This window comes from Polyodon spathula, chromosome 9 (genome assembly GCF_017654505.1).
Source record: "Polyodon spathula isolate WHYD16114869_AA chromosome 9, ASM1765450v1, whole genome shotgun sequence".
Classification (NCBI taxonomy): domain Eukaryota; kingdom Metazoa; phylum Chordata; class Actinopteri; order Acipenseriformes; family Polyodontidae; genus Polyodon; species Polyodon spathula.
The window spans coordinates 1,818,457-1,837,217 of record NC_054542.1 but is presented as its reverse complement, the minus strand read 5'-3'; the positions used below and the strand labels follow the sequence as shown (position 1 = coordinate 1,837,217).

The following is an 18,761-nucleotide window of genomic DNA, read 5'->3' as shown; positions in this document are numbered from 1 at the left end:
AAAAGCAATATCTGCACTTAGCACCATAGACTAAATGAAGCAGGAAGGTCTGTTAATCTTAGATTCTGTGTCAGTTGACTAAAGCCATGAAGATGTATATTTGACAAGACCTTGATTAACACTGCATAATGTTATACTGTCTGACCCAGCTGTTGGAGTGTGTTTGCTATGTTACCCTTAATATCAGGGCCTGCTCTTGTGCTTCCTTTAAGATTTAGATCAGATTTGATTCTCATAGTAAAAGCTTTATTTTTAAGGTAGTTTGTAATCATTTCCAGATTTCCCTATAAAAAGAGAGTAGCCGATGACTCATAGGGCTCTTAACATTTTTGTTTCTGAAGGTTTGTGGGTACTTTAGATGTCACTGTCGTTCATCTATCACTGTTGGAACATAGGAAATAGCTTTTCAGAATGAAGGGGATATGGTTTCATTCTGCAATTACATTTCTTCACTGTTTACGGATCATATTGAAAAATGATGGTAATATATGTTCTGCAATGTCTGAAATGATAAAAAAAGTCTGACCTCTGCTCCTTCTTTCGTAGTGTGAATGAATAGCTGTTCACTAGTAAAATATATTTCTCTTGAAAATGATACTGGCAATTCTGATTTCTGCTTTGTGTTAGCATACACTGGTTGTGTAAATCAAATGGCATTGAACTTCAGTGTTTTTTTGTTTTTTCTTTTGTATTAGATTACAGGATACAGAGCTGAGTAAAGGGTTGAAAGGCTATTTGCCTTACAGCTTACAGCTTTAATTACCAAGCACTAAAACAAACAGAAACCGAAATAAGATAATTTATATTTCATAGCATTTCTGTTGTCGCTATCAATTTTTGCAATTTGGTATTTAGGACCAAATACCAAATAAACAAAAAAAAAATCTGGGAAAGGTCTATGCAACATTGTGTTTAGATTCATTAGCATAGTATATATTTATATTTCCCTCTGAGTATATATATATATATATATATATATATATATATATATATATATATATACACACACATATATATGTTTAACAGAAAATCTATGAAGACAGATATAGTCTGTTCCCCCCGTAGATATTATATACTGTATAACAACATAACAATAAAGATTTTGTAAGAAAGATTAATCTGCACAGGCGCGCATACACACATGTAAATGTGCTTGACCAAATCGCTTGACTTCACACGAGTGGATATGTTTTAGAATTCCTGTTTAAGAAATAGATTTGCTTTGCAGTGCTAAGAATAAGAAACTATATGGAACAAAACCTGCAAGTGGGTCACTCTGAATAATATGATAATATGGATCCATTTGTATGTCGGAAATAATGTCAGCCAATTGCTATCTAATACAATTGTGGAAATGCAAATGTAAAAAAAAAAAATCGTCTGGTTAAGAAATATACCAGTGCTGATCACAAAGCCAACAATAACATTGAAATCAGGAAAAGGTATATGCAACATTGTGTTTTGATTTATTAGCATAGTGTATATTTGAATTATTTCCCTCTGAGTGCCATGCAAATGATCATATATACTTGCTTTTACTGTATCTTATGTTATGATTGTAAATGTATGTTTTTATTTTTCAGGAATGGCAAAACTCAATACAGAAGAATGCAGGACTTGCGTTTATTGAACTCATCAACGAAGGAAGGTAATTATTCTAACAGTGTTTGTGTGAGCACTCGCTTTGAGTGATATCCCATTGTGCAAAGTGTTTCTGCACCTTCTGCTTAATAAATGTGCTAGCGGTTCATTTATTTATTTGTGAGTTCATTTTTTTAATGCTGAGCTCTAGGTTATTAGCTAAAAGGGCGTTGAGAGAAAAATAAGCTGTGCTTGTGATCTAAACATGTTTTTTACTTAAAAGAACAATAAGGTTTTAAGGGGTTTATCGCAGATTTTGTGTCTCGGTATTATAGATCAGTAAGGCTGTTTTATACTGGGGGTGGAGAGAGCTCAGTCTGTAGACCCATCTGGTGCTCCATCTGTTAAGATGTACTGTGCCTGTTACATTTACTACATTATCTCTCCAGCACAAAGGAACTGAATCAGCAAGGGCACACGGTGCTGTCCAGGGTACTGCACTGAATATATCACAGGGGCTGAGCTACTCTCCCTTGCAGCTGGAATGCATATTCATCATTTCTTGGTGAACAGTGTGTACTGATCGTATTTGTTTCATAACAAAGCAAAAGCATTGCAGTCTTCCTCTCGTGTCGCAATCACGTAATTCAACACCAGAGCACAAAAGATTGTGTTCAATTGAGCTAGAGTACAGGTGGATAGAAATACTGGGATGTCATCATGTCACAACCCTATTATCTGAAGAACTTTTTTGGAATCATTTTGCAAATGCACTTCAAGAAACTAGAAGAGTCCCTTTCTAGTTGTATGAATTCTGTAATCCAAACTGTCAACCAAAATCATGTAATTGACATGTACAATTAAACAGCCAGAGGTTTGAGTTAACTATTTAGATCAATTGAATCAACCCAATAAAAGCGGTAAATCAGATACCAGACATGTATTAAATAAACTACAGTGACTTTCCTTCAACCTAGGCACACAAAGGGACCTATTTCAACAATCCAGGTGACTGTAGTATTTAGATCCACCTCTGTTTGGATCAGTTGGTTTAACCTATGCTAACACTGACAAGAGAAATTGGTTGAAACCAAAGCCTGGACTTTCAGGGGACCCAAAAACGGAATGCTCTCTTACTAGTAAAACTGTTCAACATCAAAAGTTGGGAGTGCTCAGTACTCTTAGAACTGAGCCTTGAAGAAGTGCTTCAGAGAAACAGATTTTAACTGGGATGACAGCTTTATTGTGTTTCCAGTTGACAGTGTTGGTTAAGTCTGTAATTGCAGCTGAATAGAATATCCCAGATCGTAGTGAAATTGGCCCTTGCTAAAGCAGCGCTATGAAGGTGAACGAAACTAATTTATCCAGGACTCGAAGTGTAATTCTGTGGTTGTCAACAATTTACAGGACATAAGCAGTTGATGAATGTGCCGCTGGGTTAAAACGCTCCCTGGGACAGGCTGAAATTATATACGGGATCATTTGCATGAAACAACAAAGCTCTGCTGTAATTAAAACAAAGCAGGGTTAACGATGTGCAAAATTGCTTATAATCTCTACACAATAGCAGTTGCATTTTAAATCATTAAAAATTGAAATTGAAATATTGGTTGTGGAAAAGGGGAATTTTCTGAATTAGCCAAGTGAGAACTATTTTCATTTTAAAAGGAGGACAGGTATCATATTTTTGCCAAACTTTTTAGCTTCCATTGATTTGGTCACTTGGGGATAGTAGAGAATCGTAGTCATTTGCCTTGCAAATGCATTTACTGCCCTAATGATGCTCATTTTGTTTAATTGTTAGAACTGGGCAGACACAAAGCCATATACATTTTATATAATAAAAACAAATGGTGTTTGCTGAGTGGCTATTCATTGCACATATGGATGCACTTGGATTTGCCACTAGGCTTTATTATTGTCAAATAAATCAAAACAGTGTGTAAAAATGATTGCAAATAATTTAGTGTTTGCAACATGCAGTAAAGGGTACTGTTTTGTGACCTTGAGAAAAGTGCTATGGAGACCTAATGAAACACACTGCCTTGTATAGACTGGGCTGTCTTATTTTTACCCCAGATACTGTCTTGAATGTAGTCCTTTGTCCTGGTAAAAAGACATTGTAAATGCAGACAACACATTTTAGAAGCTTAGGCTGAAATTCAGGGTAGGGATTATTGAATGAGTGCTCTCCCTTTTAGGATTATTAAATAATTGTCTCATTAGATCCCTTCCTTGTATGCTATATAAATCTCAGATAAATTTACCTGGACGTTGCCATCGTAGTCCAGCTGTAACCTTACCCACCTCCCCAACTTCCACGCAAGGAGTCCCCTTGTGGGTGGGGCGTGGCTTCGTCACGTTCCACCCTGCTGACCTGGCATCGTCTGCACAGTTCCTCTTCAGAGGCTGGTGGCTGCTGCTTTTCCCCTTAAACCGTGGGACCAGTGACCAGATATTCCATAATCACCATTTACCATGCCCATGCAAGCAGTCATGAGCCTGACATTGAATAGAATAGAATAGATTAATGGTCATGATCGTGTCCAAAGTTAACATCTATTTTCCTGATTTTGATGTGAACTAAGCAGATGGGAGGGATGACTGCATGGCCCGAAATCTGAAGAAAATATGTTATCATCACCCATGCTAGAGCCATTTATTGTGAAGTAATCAAACATACTGGATTTCGTCTGTTACTGTAGTTTGGAATTTGTCTCGTAAGGAGTTCTCGTGTTTCCAAGGTGTTAAAGCTCTCCATATCTTCTTAAGTATGAAGTATTGACCTTGTTTCTTTTTTTTTCTTTTATAAATTTAGTCGTCTCCAATTTTTTTTTTTACCCCAGTTTTCTCCCCATTTTAGTGTGCTCGATTATTATCTCTATCCTCGGCTCACCGCTCGTAACCCCCTGCTGACTCGGGGAACGGAGGCTGGAGCATGCATCCTCCGAAACGTGCTCCTGCCAATCTGTCGTTTTTCACACAGCGGATCAACAGCGAGGCCACCAGATTGATAGTGTGTCCTCCGAACACAGATGCTCCTGCCCACTGCATTTTTCGCACTGCCAGGCACCTAAGGGGACGGTTGTGATTCGAGGACCGGCGATTGGAGGGCCCAGTGGACTTTTTTTTTTGACAAATAGTGTCGGAGGACAACACAGATCTGGCGGCACACTGCAGAACCACAGGTGCCCTATCAGCCACAAGGGTCACTGATGCTTGGTGAGCCGTGGATTCCCCTGCCAACCTAAGCCCTCCGTACCCGGGCAGCGCTCGGCCAGTTGTGCGCCAACCCCTGGGAACTCCCAGTCACGGTCGGCTGAGACATAGCCTGAACTCGAACCTGCGATCCCCAGACTATAGGGCACAGAGCGCTTTTACTGGATGCGCCACTCGGGAGCCCGTATTGACCTTGTTTCAATACCAGTACCTTTGATATACAGTCATGGGCTGGCTGCTATTAGTAAAAATGTGATCAGTATTTATAATTAAAAATGTAGGTAAAAACAGTATTGAAAGAAACAAAGTGATTTTAAAGGACATGGTTTTCGAAATGTATGTATTGATGTATTTTCCTAAACATCCTTTTTTATATACAGTATAATACTTCAATAAATTAAAAAAAGATTTCTAAAGGACAGGGTTTTCGAAATGTATGTATTGATGTATTTTCCTAAACAGCCTTTTTTTATATGTATATAATACTTCAACAAATTGCTTTTTCCTGTGCCCTCTGTGTAGAATGTATTAACAATGCCAGCAGCACCACATTTATTTATTGGTTTATTTTTTAAGGAAAGAAAAAACAGGGTGGATATGTTTGTGCAAAAGTCTTTCTGTGTGTTTCTACCCAGAGCAAAACTAGAATGTATGATGTGTTGAAACATTGCGTGGCAGTGGTATATTGTGAATATTTATTTATTTATTTCTTCATTTATTTTTTGTAAGACTGCTGTGCCATGCCATGAAGGACCACATAGTCCGTGTTGCCAATGAGGCTGAGTTCATTCTGAACAGACAGAGGGCTGAAGATGTTCACAAGCATGCTGAGTTCGAGGTAAGCTGGTTCCTGTCACTGTTACTTTAACAACTCTTCTGTTTTCAGTCACCAGTCACCCAGAATGTAAATCCAAACCACTGGTACTGTTAAGGAACATATGGCATGTTCAGGGGTGGATTTGACTCGTTCAAAGCTTTGGTAAATGTCAAGCACAGGTAAAGAACACTTTGGTATTATTCCCACAAGGGTCCATAAAACTTTTATAGACTTCATGAAATGCTTTCATCAAAGCAAGCATGTAGAACTAAAATAAAATGCTTTATAACTGGAGATAATTACACCAAATGTTTTATAAGTGTGTATACATGTATGTATGTATGTGTGTGTGTGTGTGTATATAGATAGATAGAAAGATAGATAGACCGCTGTGCAAGTCTTAGACATGTTGCATTTTTCTACTGTGATGCATTATGAGCATCAATAATTTACTCAAAGCCTCCACTAGTGTTTTCTACTATTATAACAACCTTGACTTGCATAAAGAAGGAAAGACATTGAGTGAAATAGCTTGCAACACTCGATTTTCAAGGTGTAGTATCTAAAGCATAATCAACAAGTACAGAGAAACATCAAAAAGCTGTCTTAACAAGGACGAGCAATACTTGAAGATTATATCCTTAAGGAATAGAAAGAAGACAAGCGTTGAATTGACATCAGAACTGGCAGAAGTCACAGGTGTCGTTGTCCATCAAATCAACAGTACGAAGGTCACTCTTGAAATCGGGACTTAAAGGTGTTGCAGTAAGAATGCATACCTCTGTTAAAGGGGAACATGGCTAAAAGGCTGGATATGCACAGGAAAACAGAAATTGGACTATGAAACAATGGTCAAATGTGCTTTTGGACTGTTGATGGGTAGTTTGTCAATTACAGATGATGTTTCTCTGTACTTATTGATTATGCTTTGGATACCACACCTTGAAAATCGAGTGCTGCAAGCTATTTCACTCAATGTTTTTCCTTCTTTATGCAAGTCAAGGTTGTTGTTATAGTAGAAAACACTAGTGAAGGCTTTCAGTAAATTGTTGATGCTCATAATGCATGCATCAGAGTTTGTGTGTGTGTGTGTGTGTGTGTGTGTGTGTGTGTTTGTGTGTGTGTGTATATATATATACACACACACACACACACACACACACACCCACACTGCATATCTCATATATCCGCTCTAACCATTTATCCACCATGTTCAACCTCTTCAGCAACATTAGTTTATTATTTTGTCGATCCTACCAATGTTTTCATACACTGTATTGTATGTGCTCCGTGAGCAACCATTGCTGGTAATGTCACGTGAGCTGTTCAGTGTGTTGACTTGATATGTAAATAAATCCCGTTCGCCTGCACGCCGTATCAGCTTCAACCTCCGTCTCAGTCTCCTGCCTGTCACTCGGCAGCGAATGCGCGCACCCACACGGCAAACGGCTACTCTGTCACAATACCCTGTACCTGTCTAAACAAGGGATCTAAGGGAGCTCCCTAATAAAAGCTGAATCTCACAACAATAATTGTGTGAATATAGTAATTGTTACAGCTGTATTTTAATGATATTTTAAACAGGATTCATTTATCCAACTTTTTACAAATCTGCCCTTGTTGTGGTCCCACCGCGGTCGGATATGCGACAGATTATGTATGGATGGATATATGTATGTTATAAATGTTATAAAACATACATACATGTAAATTAAATCTGGCTTTATTAAACATTTTACTTTTTTCTCTGTGCTTTTTTCTAACACTGATACTGTTCTATTTCATGCTTATTGTTTCTTGTTAACTTCTAAGTCTTGTATTTCAAAAGTGTGTAATGTTGCTTCTTTGGCATCGCACATGTAGCAACTGAATAGCACACATTGTATCTTAATTGATACTTATAGTAGCTACTGTTTCTCTGGTCAGAGTGAACAAATCTGTCCATGTATTTTCCCACATTGCACAGCTCCAGAATCTCCTGTCATCTGAAAAGTTATCCGAAAGACAATGCATCCTACGATAATTTCAATAACAAACAGGAATAAAAATGAAAAAAGAGGATTTAAAACATGCTATGAGTAAATAAGGTTACAAATTCTTCTTTTTTCTTCTTCTTATTGGCAGTATTATTATGTGTACAATCCTTACAGTATAAAACAAGCAGGTTTTTTAAAGTACCCAGATATAAAAACAAATCTCGTCAGTAGCCTGGGACACCATATTCTGGGGAGGAAGAAATTCCAAAATGACATTTCAGAACCAAAATGACAAGATAGAATATTTAATAATAGGGATGAGTGGGCCCAGATTTAAGAACAGGTTTTTCTTTTTTTCAAATGATGCAGGTGATTTTATTAACTGTCCTAAATTAAAAGACTTTAATAAGTCTCCAGAGACACAGCCAGCAAGTCATCACTCAATGAAGAATTGGGAGTTTTTGATGAGGACTTAAGTAACCAAAAAGCCGTCTTCGTTTGGAAATAAAACAAACACAACTGACAGATCTATAGCTCTACAGAAACATAGGTAGCAATGTGCTGCCTTACAGCAGCAGAATGATCTAGATGCTGCCTTAGTGTACTTATCCTCTTTAATTGCTTACTTTACAGTGGGTTTATTAGAGTAATAGACCCATTACAAAATAAAACAGCTACACTTTTACCCTTGCCACTGTTCAGACAACCTGCAACTTTCTTGAAACTGAAAGCAGGAGCGCTTGTCTGTTTTTGATGATGTTCTTATCTTGTTGAAGCAGCTTTCTTAAACCGGCAGCTTGATGTACTAGTTCTTGTGATCCTTGACCCCACAGATCAACTATTACACACCAAGATATGGGGATGTCACAAGGAAATATACATACCCTTTACTTCAGTTTGTCAGGGCAGACAGCAGACACCTTTTCATATGAGATTGCTATTGCTTTATTACTAAGCCTTAGATTGGAGATTTGGGAGGCAGATAAGATGCATTTACAATTAAGTTGGGTGTCAGGGCGAAGCTTCATACGATTTAAAAGATAAATAACATTTGATATTTATCAGTGCATCACATGGTAACCCAAGATGACAACGAAAGATTGAGTTATCTGCCTTTTGAAGAATATGTTGATATATAATATCTGACAGAATTCACATATAAAACAGGAAATTCAATTAACTTTCAGCTTCTGTTAGCAAATTAGATTTTGAATATTAGCAATATTCCCCAAAGGCTTACAAAAAGCCAAAAGATAAAGTAGAATGTGCCACGCAAGATTACTCTTAGTCTGGTATTATCTTGTGCAAGCCTTTAAATAAGCTACATGGAATAATAACCTTCCAAAACATTAGCTTAAAACAATTTAATCAGATTCCATTTTAGTCCTGAACCAAGTATAGTAAAATAATCAATTTTCTACATATTAAATTATAAAAATCCCTTTTTAAATGATGTACTTGCTTGCTGAGAGACACTCATAGTAAACAAAACAAAACTGTTTACTGCATTTAAGAAACACTGATGTTTGCAATTACTGTACTGTTAGTTGTCTGAATACTTCTTGAACGGACAACATTAAAATCTGAACTTACTGTATATATGTATTTTTCTTCTTATACGTGATCCGCACATAGCTGAGGTCACATAAGCTGGTTTCTAAGCTTGACCCGTTCATACAAATGCATGGAACGAAATGAGGCCTGAACCATTGGTTGTAGTGTTTTAACTGTATGACTTTGGAATGTCAGCAGCCAAATTCACATGTGAGATGTTTAAGTCTCATTTATCAAGGACTTCTCTCTGGATAAATAAACCTTAGAATTTTAGAATCTACATGGAATTATTACAAAAGTAGATTTATACTTAAAAGCACAGCTAACTACACATTTTTAAATATCCAAATTATAGTTATAATGCAGTGAATGCATAGTATAAAAAATTGGGTGTATTTTCAGACCATTACAGTATACTAGTGGTTAATAAATTGGTGTCATTAAACAGATTACTTTTTAATGGGATGGTTATGACAAATCCAAATTCCAATTTAAGCAGAAACCATTTTCATGAAATATTTGAGTGCACTAAATACCCCCCCGAGTATGGATATGTATTTTTTTTTATTATGATTACTTCTTACTTACTCATTTATGATGCAGTTTAGCAAAGGCTTTCTATGTTATAGATAATACGCCTATCTACAACATGTTATACATTAAAGCCCTTTTTATTTGCAAGCAATTATTTTAGCTAATTTCATTATGTCTATTTAATTCCTGTTTTAATTTCTTCTAATTGCACAGTGTACTATGCAGTATACATATTTTACTGTTTGTCCTTTGCAAGATTTAGAAAAGGTTTGATTGCTTGCTTCAGATGACACAATATCATTACATACGTGTTTGGCAAAAACCTTCTGTTTGCTGAATGCAAAACTCACCCAATTGTCTACCACTGGAAGAATGGATTTGGACTTGCGCCAGTGAACTCTGGTACAAAGAGTTTTGGTGGCTCGGCTCAGTTTTATTGTGTGTGTGTGTGCAATTATATATTAATATATATATTATCTATATAATATATATATAATATATATATATTATATATATATATATCTAATATATAAATTAATAAATTAGTCTAAATATAAAATTGTAGCCAATTCACTGAATAGCACGGTTGTTTACAGCAGGGATCCTTGCCAAAATTAAGGTTTACAGATCAAACATTTTGATTGACTAAATTCCCTTTGCTCTATCCAATTTAATCAAGACAAAAAAAAAATTCATTTTGGTCAACGAACACAGTAAATGCAGTTAGTTACAGTAAAGCATGGACTTGTATAATATGTATTTCTCTTTTTGACAGTCCAATTGTGCCCAGTATGCTGCTGACAGGAGGGAAGAGGAGAAGATGTGTGACCATCTTATTAGTGCTGCCAAACACAGGGATCATGTGACTGCCAATCAGCTGAAACAGAAAATCCTAAATATCTTGACAAACAAACATGGAGCCTGGGGAACCCTCTCTCAAAGGTAGGGGCCAAATTAGTACCTGTTTGGAAATTTAACATGTATTCAGTGTGAGGCTTCTGCTCATAGTCATTAAATATAATCACATTTTATATCTATATATAATGTTTCATCTAAGAGGCCTTTTACTCCTCCCAGCTCCATTGCTGGCAAAAATCATTATGTTACTGAAAGGTTTTATCAATATACTGATTAAAATAAGACAAGCTTTGCTTTTGAAAAAGGACTATACCATATGGGGTCTTCAATAGCCTAAAGACCAGAAGACTAAAACAACTATGTGGTGTATTTCTGTCTATAGAAATCTGTACAACTCTAGGGAACATCCTAGTGGTATTTACACTGCCAATTTAAATAAACTGAATCCTTACTGTATATGTTTTCACAGTTAATGTGTGGTATACCATAAAGAAGGGAGTAGTTCATTTAATATTTCTTATCAAGCCTTACGATAACTACATTCCATTTTTTGCATAACGAAGTACAATTATAATGGTAATTTAGGTAAGGTTTCAAGTAGAAATGTCTTGGTGGTCACGTCTCAGTGTCAAATAATCCAAACTTACTGTTCACTAGGTGCTCCTTTGCAGCCCCACAGTAACACTGAGCCAATGAGTTTGTATGTTGGTGCAAATGTTGTTATTTTTATCTTAAGAAGAGTAATAAATCATAATCTTAAAGAACTACTGGTTATATTCAAGTGATATAAGCAGGCAGGTCTAAACACCATTATCATTTAAATAATTTAAATATGAACCTTTCATATATACGTAGACATTAACATGTGCTATTGCTTTTCATGAGCTAGCACCCTTATTTGATTATTTAAATAATAGGGGTATTTAGTCAACCACCATTTAGATCAATTGAATATACACCTCTATCACTGAAGGAGCCCTGTGCGAAATATAAATCCAACCCCCCCTCCTGCCTCGACCTTGGCACGCCCACTCGCAATGCGCAGCCTACTGCCCCTAGAGCCTACTGCCCCTTCGCAAAAATAAAAAAATAAAATAAAAAATAAACTCTTACATTCCAGCTTGCTGTTGAGTGTCTGTGTGTGTTACTGCATTGCAGTTTAAAAAGAAAACAAAAAAAGAAAAGTCTCTTCTTTCTCTCTCTTTTGCCACATCTGTAGGCTACGCGCTACACCGGTTGAATACTGCACGCTATCCAGAAGGCACTGTCAAACTACAGTGCTCCACTCTGCTGTAAGCTTCACGCTGCACCAGCTGTGTGACTGCACACACTGCACTGTCTTTAGGCACCACACTGTTGCATGCTACGCGCTGTTCAGGTTGTGTGATTGCATAAGCCACAGACTAGACACACAGCTCAGTACTCAGGTGCTTGAAGCCCTCAGTACTTGTTGCTCGGTGCTTCGGCGCCCCAGTGTCTCGGCCGCGACGCCCTTGGTACCCTCGGGTCCTCGGTGCCTCGGTGATCTACAGCTTCGGTGCTCAAGCGCTCCCCTGCATCGGTGGTCTCTGTGCCCCATGGTGCTCCATTGCCTCGGTTCTTTGGCATCCTCGAGGCCTTGAATGCCCCTGATGCTCCCGATGCCTCGGTCCCTATCCCTCAGTGCTTAAGCCCTCGCTGCTGAGGTGCCCTCGATGCCCCCTTTCTGTAGGCAGTGCCCCACGTCTTTGCAAGCTACGCACTGCTCTGGTGGTGTGACTGCACAGGATCCAGAGTAGGCACCCTTGCTAGTACCTTGGTGCCTCGATACCCTCTGCCTGTTCACGGTGCTCAATGCCCTTGGGGCCATGCAGACATCAAGCATGGCTAAATGACACACTTGCACGTCCTGCACAACGTCCCCTGCTAGCACGGCTGAGCAGTACGCAGCGTTGGGAGCCCTGGCCAGACAGCAGGCTCATGCCCTTGCTCTGGCCCCAGCTCAGCAGAAAACACCGCCTGCACAGGTGGTCACCCCGGATATTACAGAACCGATGTCAGCATTGCTGAGGAGGACCATGATGCGATTTTGATCACGGCCTCATAGGAAGGTGGTGCCTTCCTTCAGAAGCAGCTCCTACCTCCCCTGATCATTCCTTTGGACCAGCGGTTGAGGAATTGCTGCAGCGCTTTCACCAAGAACGCAAGGCGTCTCGGCAGGTAGCCTCAATGCCGATACAGAAGAGAACAAGATGCTGACATCCGCTGTACTCGCCAGGCTGTCTGGTCGGGCAAATGGTTTACTACTGTGGACTTAAAGGATGTGTATTTCATGTCCCTATTCGTCCAGCGCACGGGAAATACCAGCCAGCCCTGGGAGATTCCGCTGCACATGGATCTACTCAGTCAGACGAAAGGTATCCTCTGGCATCCAGAGCCGAGCTGACTCCTGTATCTCTCTGTGAAGCCAGCCTTTCTGTTAGCTATCACCTCCGCTAAGTGGGTCTGTGAGCTACCGGCTCTGTCAGTACACAGTTCCTGTATGCGTGTTTGGGACAATAGAAACAGGGTATCGTTGCACACGAACCCTGCTTTCCTTCCTAAGGTAATTACAGCTTTTCACTTGAATCAGTCAGTGGAACTAGAGGCTTTCCATCCCCCTCCCTTTGTGGAGGAGACAGATCGGAGATTTAATTCCCTCTGCCCTGTTTGGGCATTGAAAGGTTATGTGGATAGAACAAGAACGCTGCGTCAGTCTGACCAGCTCTTCATCTGTCATGGTGAAAGGACCCAAGGTCAAGCCCTCTCTAAGCAGCAACTGTCTTAACTACCGCGCACTCTATCAGAGGAGTGGCTACGTCATGGGTCCTCTTTACAGGTGCCTCGTTGACTGATATTTGTACTGCAGCTAGCTGGGCTACTCCGCATACATTCAACAGGTTCTTTGCACTTAATGTGGTAGATCCCTCTATGCCTTCATTAGGCACAAGGGTCCTTGAGGTTGCACGCTTACACCACCAACATTAGATGGCGGTAGTGAGATGTCCCTTATGTGCTGTCCTCTAATTCTCCCTCACGACGGCTTTGGTATACTTTAGCAAAAGTACTGGTATTGGTGGTCATCTTCGAAATGTAAGGAAACGATTGGATGTAACCCTGGTTACCTGAAAGAGAAGATGACCACCAAACCGTGTGAGGTCGCATCACTTGCATTCGCGGGTTCGATGCAAAAGAGGATATTTGGTCCATGTAGTGACTATTTATTACCTTGGGAGGCGGGACCGATTACATCACTCCACGGAGGGGCCTATCATCAGCTTTGGTTTAAATAAGTTGGTTTATTTATTTGGTTTTAAAGTATTGGTGAGAAATAAAACAGGCTACTATTCAAGATAAATAACAGTGAAGATGGAGTATGAAAAATGGTGACACTGACACTGGTTATAATTCTTTTTTCTGGTATGTGGTCGCATTTTTCAAACAACAATGCAAAACAACTATTTGGCGATACACTGCAGCCGTGCTGCTCAGACCCCAACATTTTTATATGAACTGAAGATCTTATTTGCTACGTGGCTTCCAGAACAATTGCATGAGCGAAAACGTGGACTGCACACAGTGGTCAGTTATTCAGATTGATAGCGAAAAATGTAGCCCCTTACCAGCAAAACATATTTAGCGTCTGGTGAAAAAAAATAGGGCCGGACGGGTAACCCAAACCACAATTATTTTTTTTTTTATTTGGCCTTATTATTTGTCAGCTAATCGGCTCCCCCTTCAGGTCGGATGCTGACTTGAGAGGGCGCCAATTGCCTAACAAATAATAAAGCGCTTTCATTTCGTAATTTTTGTTTTGAATTGTTGTTGCATACATTTGTTTTACTTATTATTCATCAGCCAATCAGTCAGCGCCCCCCTCAGGCTGGCGCCCTGTGCGGTCGCACTGCTCGCAACAACCTTGGTGTGGCCCTGCCTCTAATTCTGCCCAGTTTTATTAAATGTGCTGCGAACCTTTGGGGGTCTTTCAGTGCCTTATGAAAATTGTAGTTGCCATGTAATTGATTTTCCAGTCAGTGATAATTGTTGTTACACTGGGCTCTAAATTCCTGTTGCCTTTCTGCTATATCCTGAACCCATCAGTCAGGGAGATACTGTGAGGAAAAGAAGACTGTTTATATGTATGGCTTCTTAGGTAACAGTGTAAAACCTTTTTTCTATATCCAGTATGGAAAATGCTTGTTTTTCTGTCATCTCTACTGGCTTAATCATATGACCTTGACATTGCAGTTTTCCTGTAAGGTTCCCTCTGGGAGCCTAAATAATGTAGATGAACAAAAGAGACTTTCCCAGTTGTTTCAGTTGCAGGAATGGTGGCTACTGGGCTGTCAATGGACAATACAATTTCCTTGTCCAAGAGTGCAGCTGAATTCTGAGGCCACGATTATCTCATGGAATAAGAATTATGCATAATTTAACATGAAAAGGGTTGCTCTGTGGGTGGACTTTGTATGTTTATGCAGGCACAAAATTACATAAGAGAAGAGAGATTTTGGAGTTAGCGGGTTTGTTTCATAAGAAAGACTTGTCCGAGTCTTGCAAATGTGTTGCATGAGTACAAAATGCATTAATATTAAAGCTACGGTGAAACAGGAATATATGAATAACCTAGTTTCACAAAAGCATTTAAATATTAATATAATCTAACAGAATACTTTGTGCAAAAAGTATTTTTTCATGTCTAACAATAAACACATACAATGAAAAGTATGCTTACAAAATGCATTATCATATGCTGTATTTAATATAGTAAGACTTTAGATGTTAATAGTTGGAGAAGATTCAAGGCTATTGTGTTTACCTGGTTTAATGTGACAGATAGACAGGGGACAGTTCATAAAGAATACTGTACATTTTAATTTGCAAACCTATTTTTATACCAGACGTGTTTGCTACCACAGTTTGATACAAATATCTATAGCTACCCTCACTGTTGTTCCAAATAGTCAAGATGGCTGATCAAAAAGCTGCATCACCCATGGTCTTAACCACCAAAGGATCATGCATGTAAAAGACTCCAGCAATGCAGTACCAACTGCCAGTGCATTGTATTCCAGATACAATGGGTTCTATCAAACTAGATTCAAAGAGGAATATTTCAATTCATCCTGAGCTAGAACTGGTGCTTATGAATTTACAGACTCAAATATTATGCTACTACATTTTGTAACTGGGAATTCTGATGTTAAGCACATAAGGAATAGTTAAATAAATAAATAAATAGATAAATAAATAAATCACTTCCCTGCTTTTTAGATGCACTGATCATATTCTTTGAAAAGGAGCTTTACAGTTCTATTATAAAAGTGGTTACTTCTAAAATGGAAGGCAAAACAGATCCACCCAAAACACATATTTGATTTAATTCAAAGTTGCCAAATTTACTTCAAGTATTTGTAGAAAACATCTGAGCGGTATTACATTTGCATCAAAACAAAAGGTTATTGAGCCGCAGTGCATTGTAAATTATACAACACAACTTCACATTTTAATGGTAACCTGCTGGAAAAGAAAAATGATGCAATATGTTCATGAGCTCAAGGCACTGTTGCAGCTGAGCAGCTCAGTCTTATTCAATGCTACATTAACTTTCCCATTTATGCTGCTCTTGTAAAATATAAAGCCCTGAAGCATTTTGAAGTAGCTGTCTGTATTATGTGTTTTTTTTTTTTTTTTTTTTTATTGTAGCTGATTCTTTTGTTTTTAAGTTTTAAAAGCAGGACTGCAAGACCGGTGTTTAAACATGTAACAGTTTCATGCCCAGAAAGCAACAAATTAAGTGAAAGGTCACTTAAATATAATTTGGCACTGTAGGTTGTAAATCTAACAGCAATGTCGCACCTGCAGATTATTAACACTGAAGTTGAGCAGAATGTGTTTTTGCTTGTAAAAATGTGAAGGGAAAAATAAGGAATCAGTAAGTAGTAGGTTATAATATGCTGTATGTAATGCATTATTCTGCCATTAAACAATTAAGAAATAACCAACAAAATGGAATTTTCTTAGATCATACCCTATGCTTGCCTGATGATAAATGTTGGCATCAGAAAATCAATATTTGTAAAATTGAAACAGTATAGGTTAGTATTGATCCACGCAGCTAAATCATTACTTTCCGCGGTAACTTTGTCGAAAGAACCTGTCGATCGATGGGTCATTACCGTATGATAGTTAAAATCGAAAAAGGTGACTATTTAGTTGAACTTTTAACCATGTCAGATTTTTTTTTTTTTTTTTTTTTTTTTTTAACAAAAGCAGCGATTTGTCTTTTGCCCTTTAACCTCTGGTGACCTCTTAGATTGGGTTATAAAGTTCAGCAATGCCACAAAGAAAGAGCATTTCAATGAATCCGAGACTCATTTATTCATCTGCAAAATGCAGCTGTCTTCTAAATATTAATCTCTTCTTAAAGCAAGTGCCATCTTTTCTGTGAAACAGATGCCTATCAAGTTGTTTCTAGAACATTATAACAATGTACACATTAGTAAAAGTATAGACATAACCTAGCTTTTCTGGGGTAGTTTACAATTAGATACCTTGTAGAGATAACCCTGTGGGTTTTATATATTTTAGAAAGTTCTCGACAGGGATACAGTAAAGGTTTACATGCATCCACACCTTTAAAGACTCTAACTTGGAAGCCACTTGATTGAGCATTTGTTGTTAGGTGCTACTGTACATGCTGTCATAATCTACATTCGTATACTCAGCAAGTTACACTACAGCAAACATTATTACTGTGTGAGGAGTACATACTGTCTGAGGAGAACATTTTATCACTCAACAGGCTAATAGTTGCCATAGCACATGACCTGTTGCTGTGGTTGCACATACTTTGTCCCAGTGTAGGTAGCGCAGTGGACAAGAACACAATCTAAGTCTTTGTAACCACTTGTCAAACTTTGTTGAGCCTATGCATAGGCGTTTGCCATGGTATCTGTTATCTGGAACTAGTGATTTGCAGGGTGATTAGAAAATAAGTTTACCACATCAATGCACCATATCGTTGATGTGGTAAGCTTACTTGCTAAAGTAAGGCTGCATGCACACACGTGTATACACCTTCAGTCTTCGTCACAAAGAGGCACAGAGCTCTTCATACTGTACGTCATTGCAGACTCGCATATGTGTGCACACTTACATGTTTTTCCACTCTGTTTCATTTCTTGGGATTGCTCTTACAGTGTTTGAATGTAGGTTCTGGAAATCAGGACCGGCTTCTTGAACAATTTAGGTTTTTGTTTGCCAGATTTTTGTCAAAATGGATATTGCCCTTAGCTGCTTATTTTGTATACATGTAATTACTATGTGCAACATTGGCATACAAAAAAGATACATGTATGTTGAATTATATAGTATTATACCTCCTATAGTTCAATAAAATAATGGTCAGAAAGAGCCCACATTTCTTGTGTTTTAAAGCTGTGGTCATATAGGTCTTGTTGACAGCTGACAAAGAGCCACACATTCACATCTGTGTGGCAGGCCTTAAGTTAACCTGACTTGGTATTGATTGTGAAGTTTTCTGTTGTATAATTACTTTTTGCTTTGGAAAAATGTGGCAAGTATTGATCTGGGGAGAAGCATTCGAGTAGCCGTTTCCCTTGACTAACAGCGAGTGTCAACTTTCAGCCATGATAAATGGTAACAGTCTGGCCCAGGATAATAACACTGTGCTGGAATGAACCCTTCAGTCATCCAGCCTAACCCCCACTGGAACATGTTTCCTCCAATCTCCTTTTAAATGATTGTTAACTCTAATGCTAGTGTTGAATTGTATGGGTCGTTTCTGTTTAATTTGATCACATTTTAATTGATAACGATAGGGCAGTTAAATATAGGTTCATGTTAAATATAGATATCTAACATTAAAGCAGTAGAAAACATTATGTAGTTTTAGTTAAAACAAATACAATGAAACATGAATGAACTAGTAACCAGTCACCAGGTGACCGTAAAGACTGCTTTTATTGTGGCTTGTGAAGGCATTTCATGTCCTTTTAATTTAAACTTTCCTTTCTGCCATTTATCTGTGAGATGGGGATATCTCCTGTTTACAATCATAGCTAAGCTATTGTAGTTGTGAAAGACTGCTGCTAAAATTGGTAATTGTTAAAAGGCCATCTTGTTTATTTTTTATTATTACTATTTTATTTATTTATTTATTTATTGTTTGTTTTGTTAAG

General features: G+C 38.2%; 1 protein-coding gene across 1 annotated transcript in view; it reads left to right on the top strand.

Annotated features, from left to right (window-relative positions):
- nbeaa (neurobeachin a) overlaps positions 1-18,761 on the top strand; it is a 270,715-nt gene that overhangs the window by 157,262 nt on the left and 94,692 nt on the right. Inside the window, exons 28-30 of the mRNA XM_041260057.1 lie at positions 1,584-1,648; positions 5,530-5,638; positions 10,457-10,623. Of these exons, the coding sequence (XP_041115991.1) occupies positions 1,584-1,648; positions 5,530-5,638; positions 10,457-10,623 (341 nt within the window). The remainder of the gene's footprint in view (positions 1-1,583; positions 1,649-5,529; positions 5,639-10,456; positions 10,624-18,761) is intronic.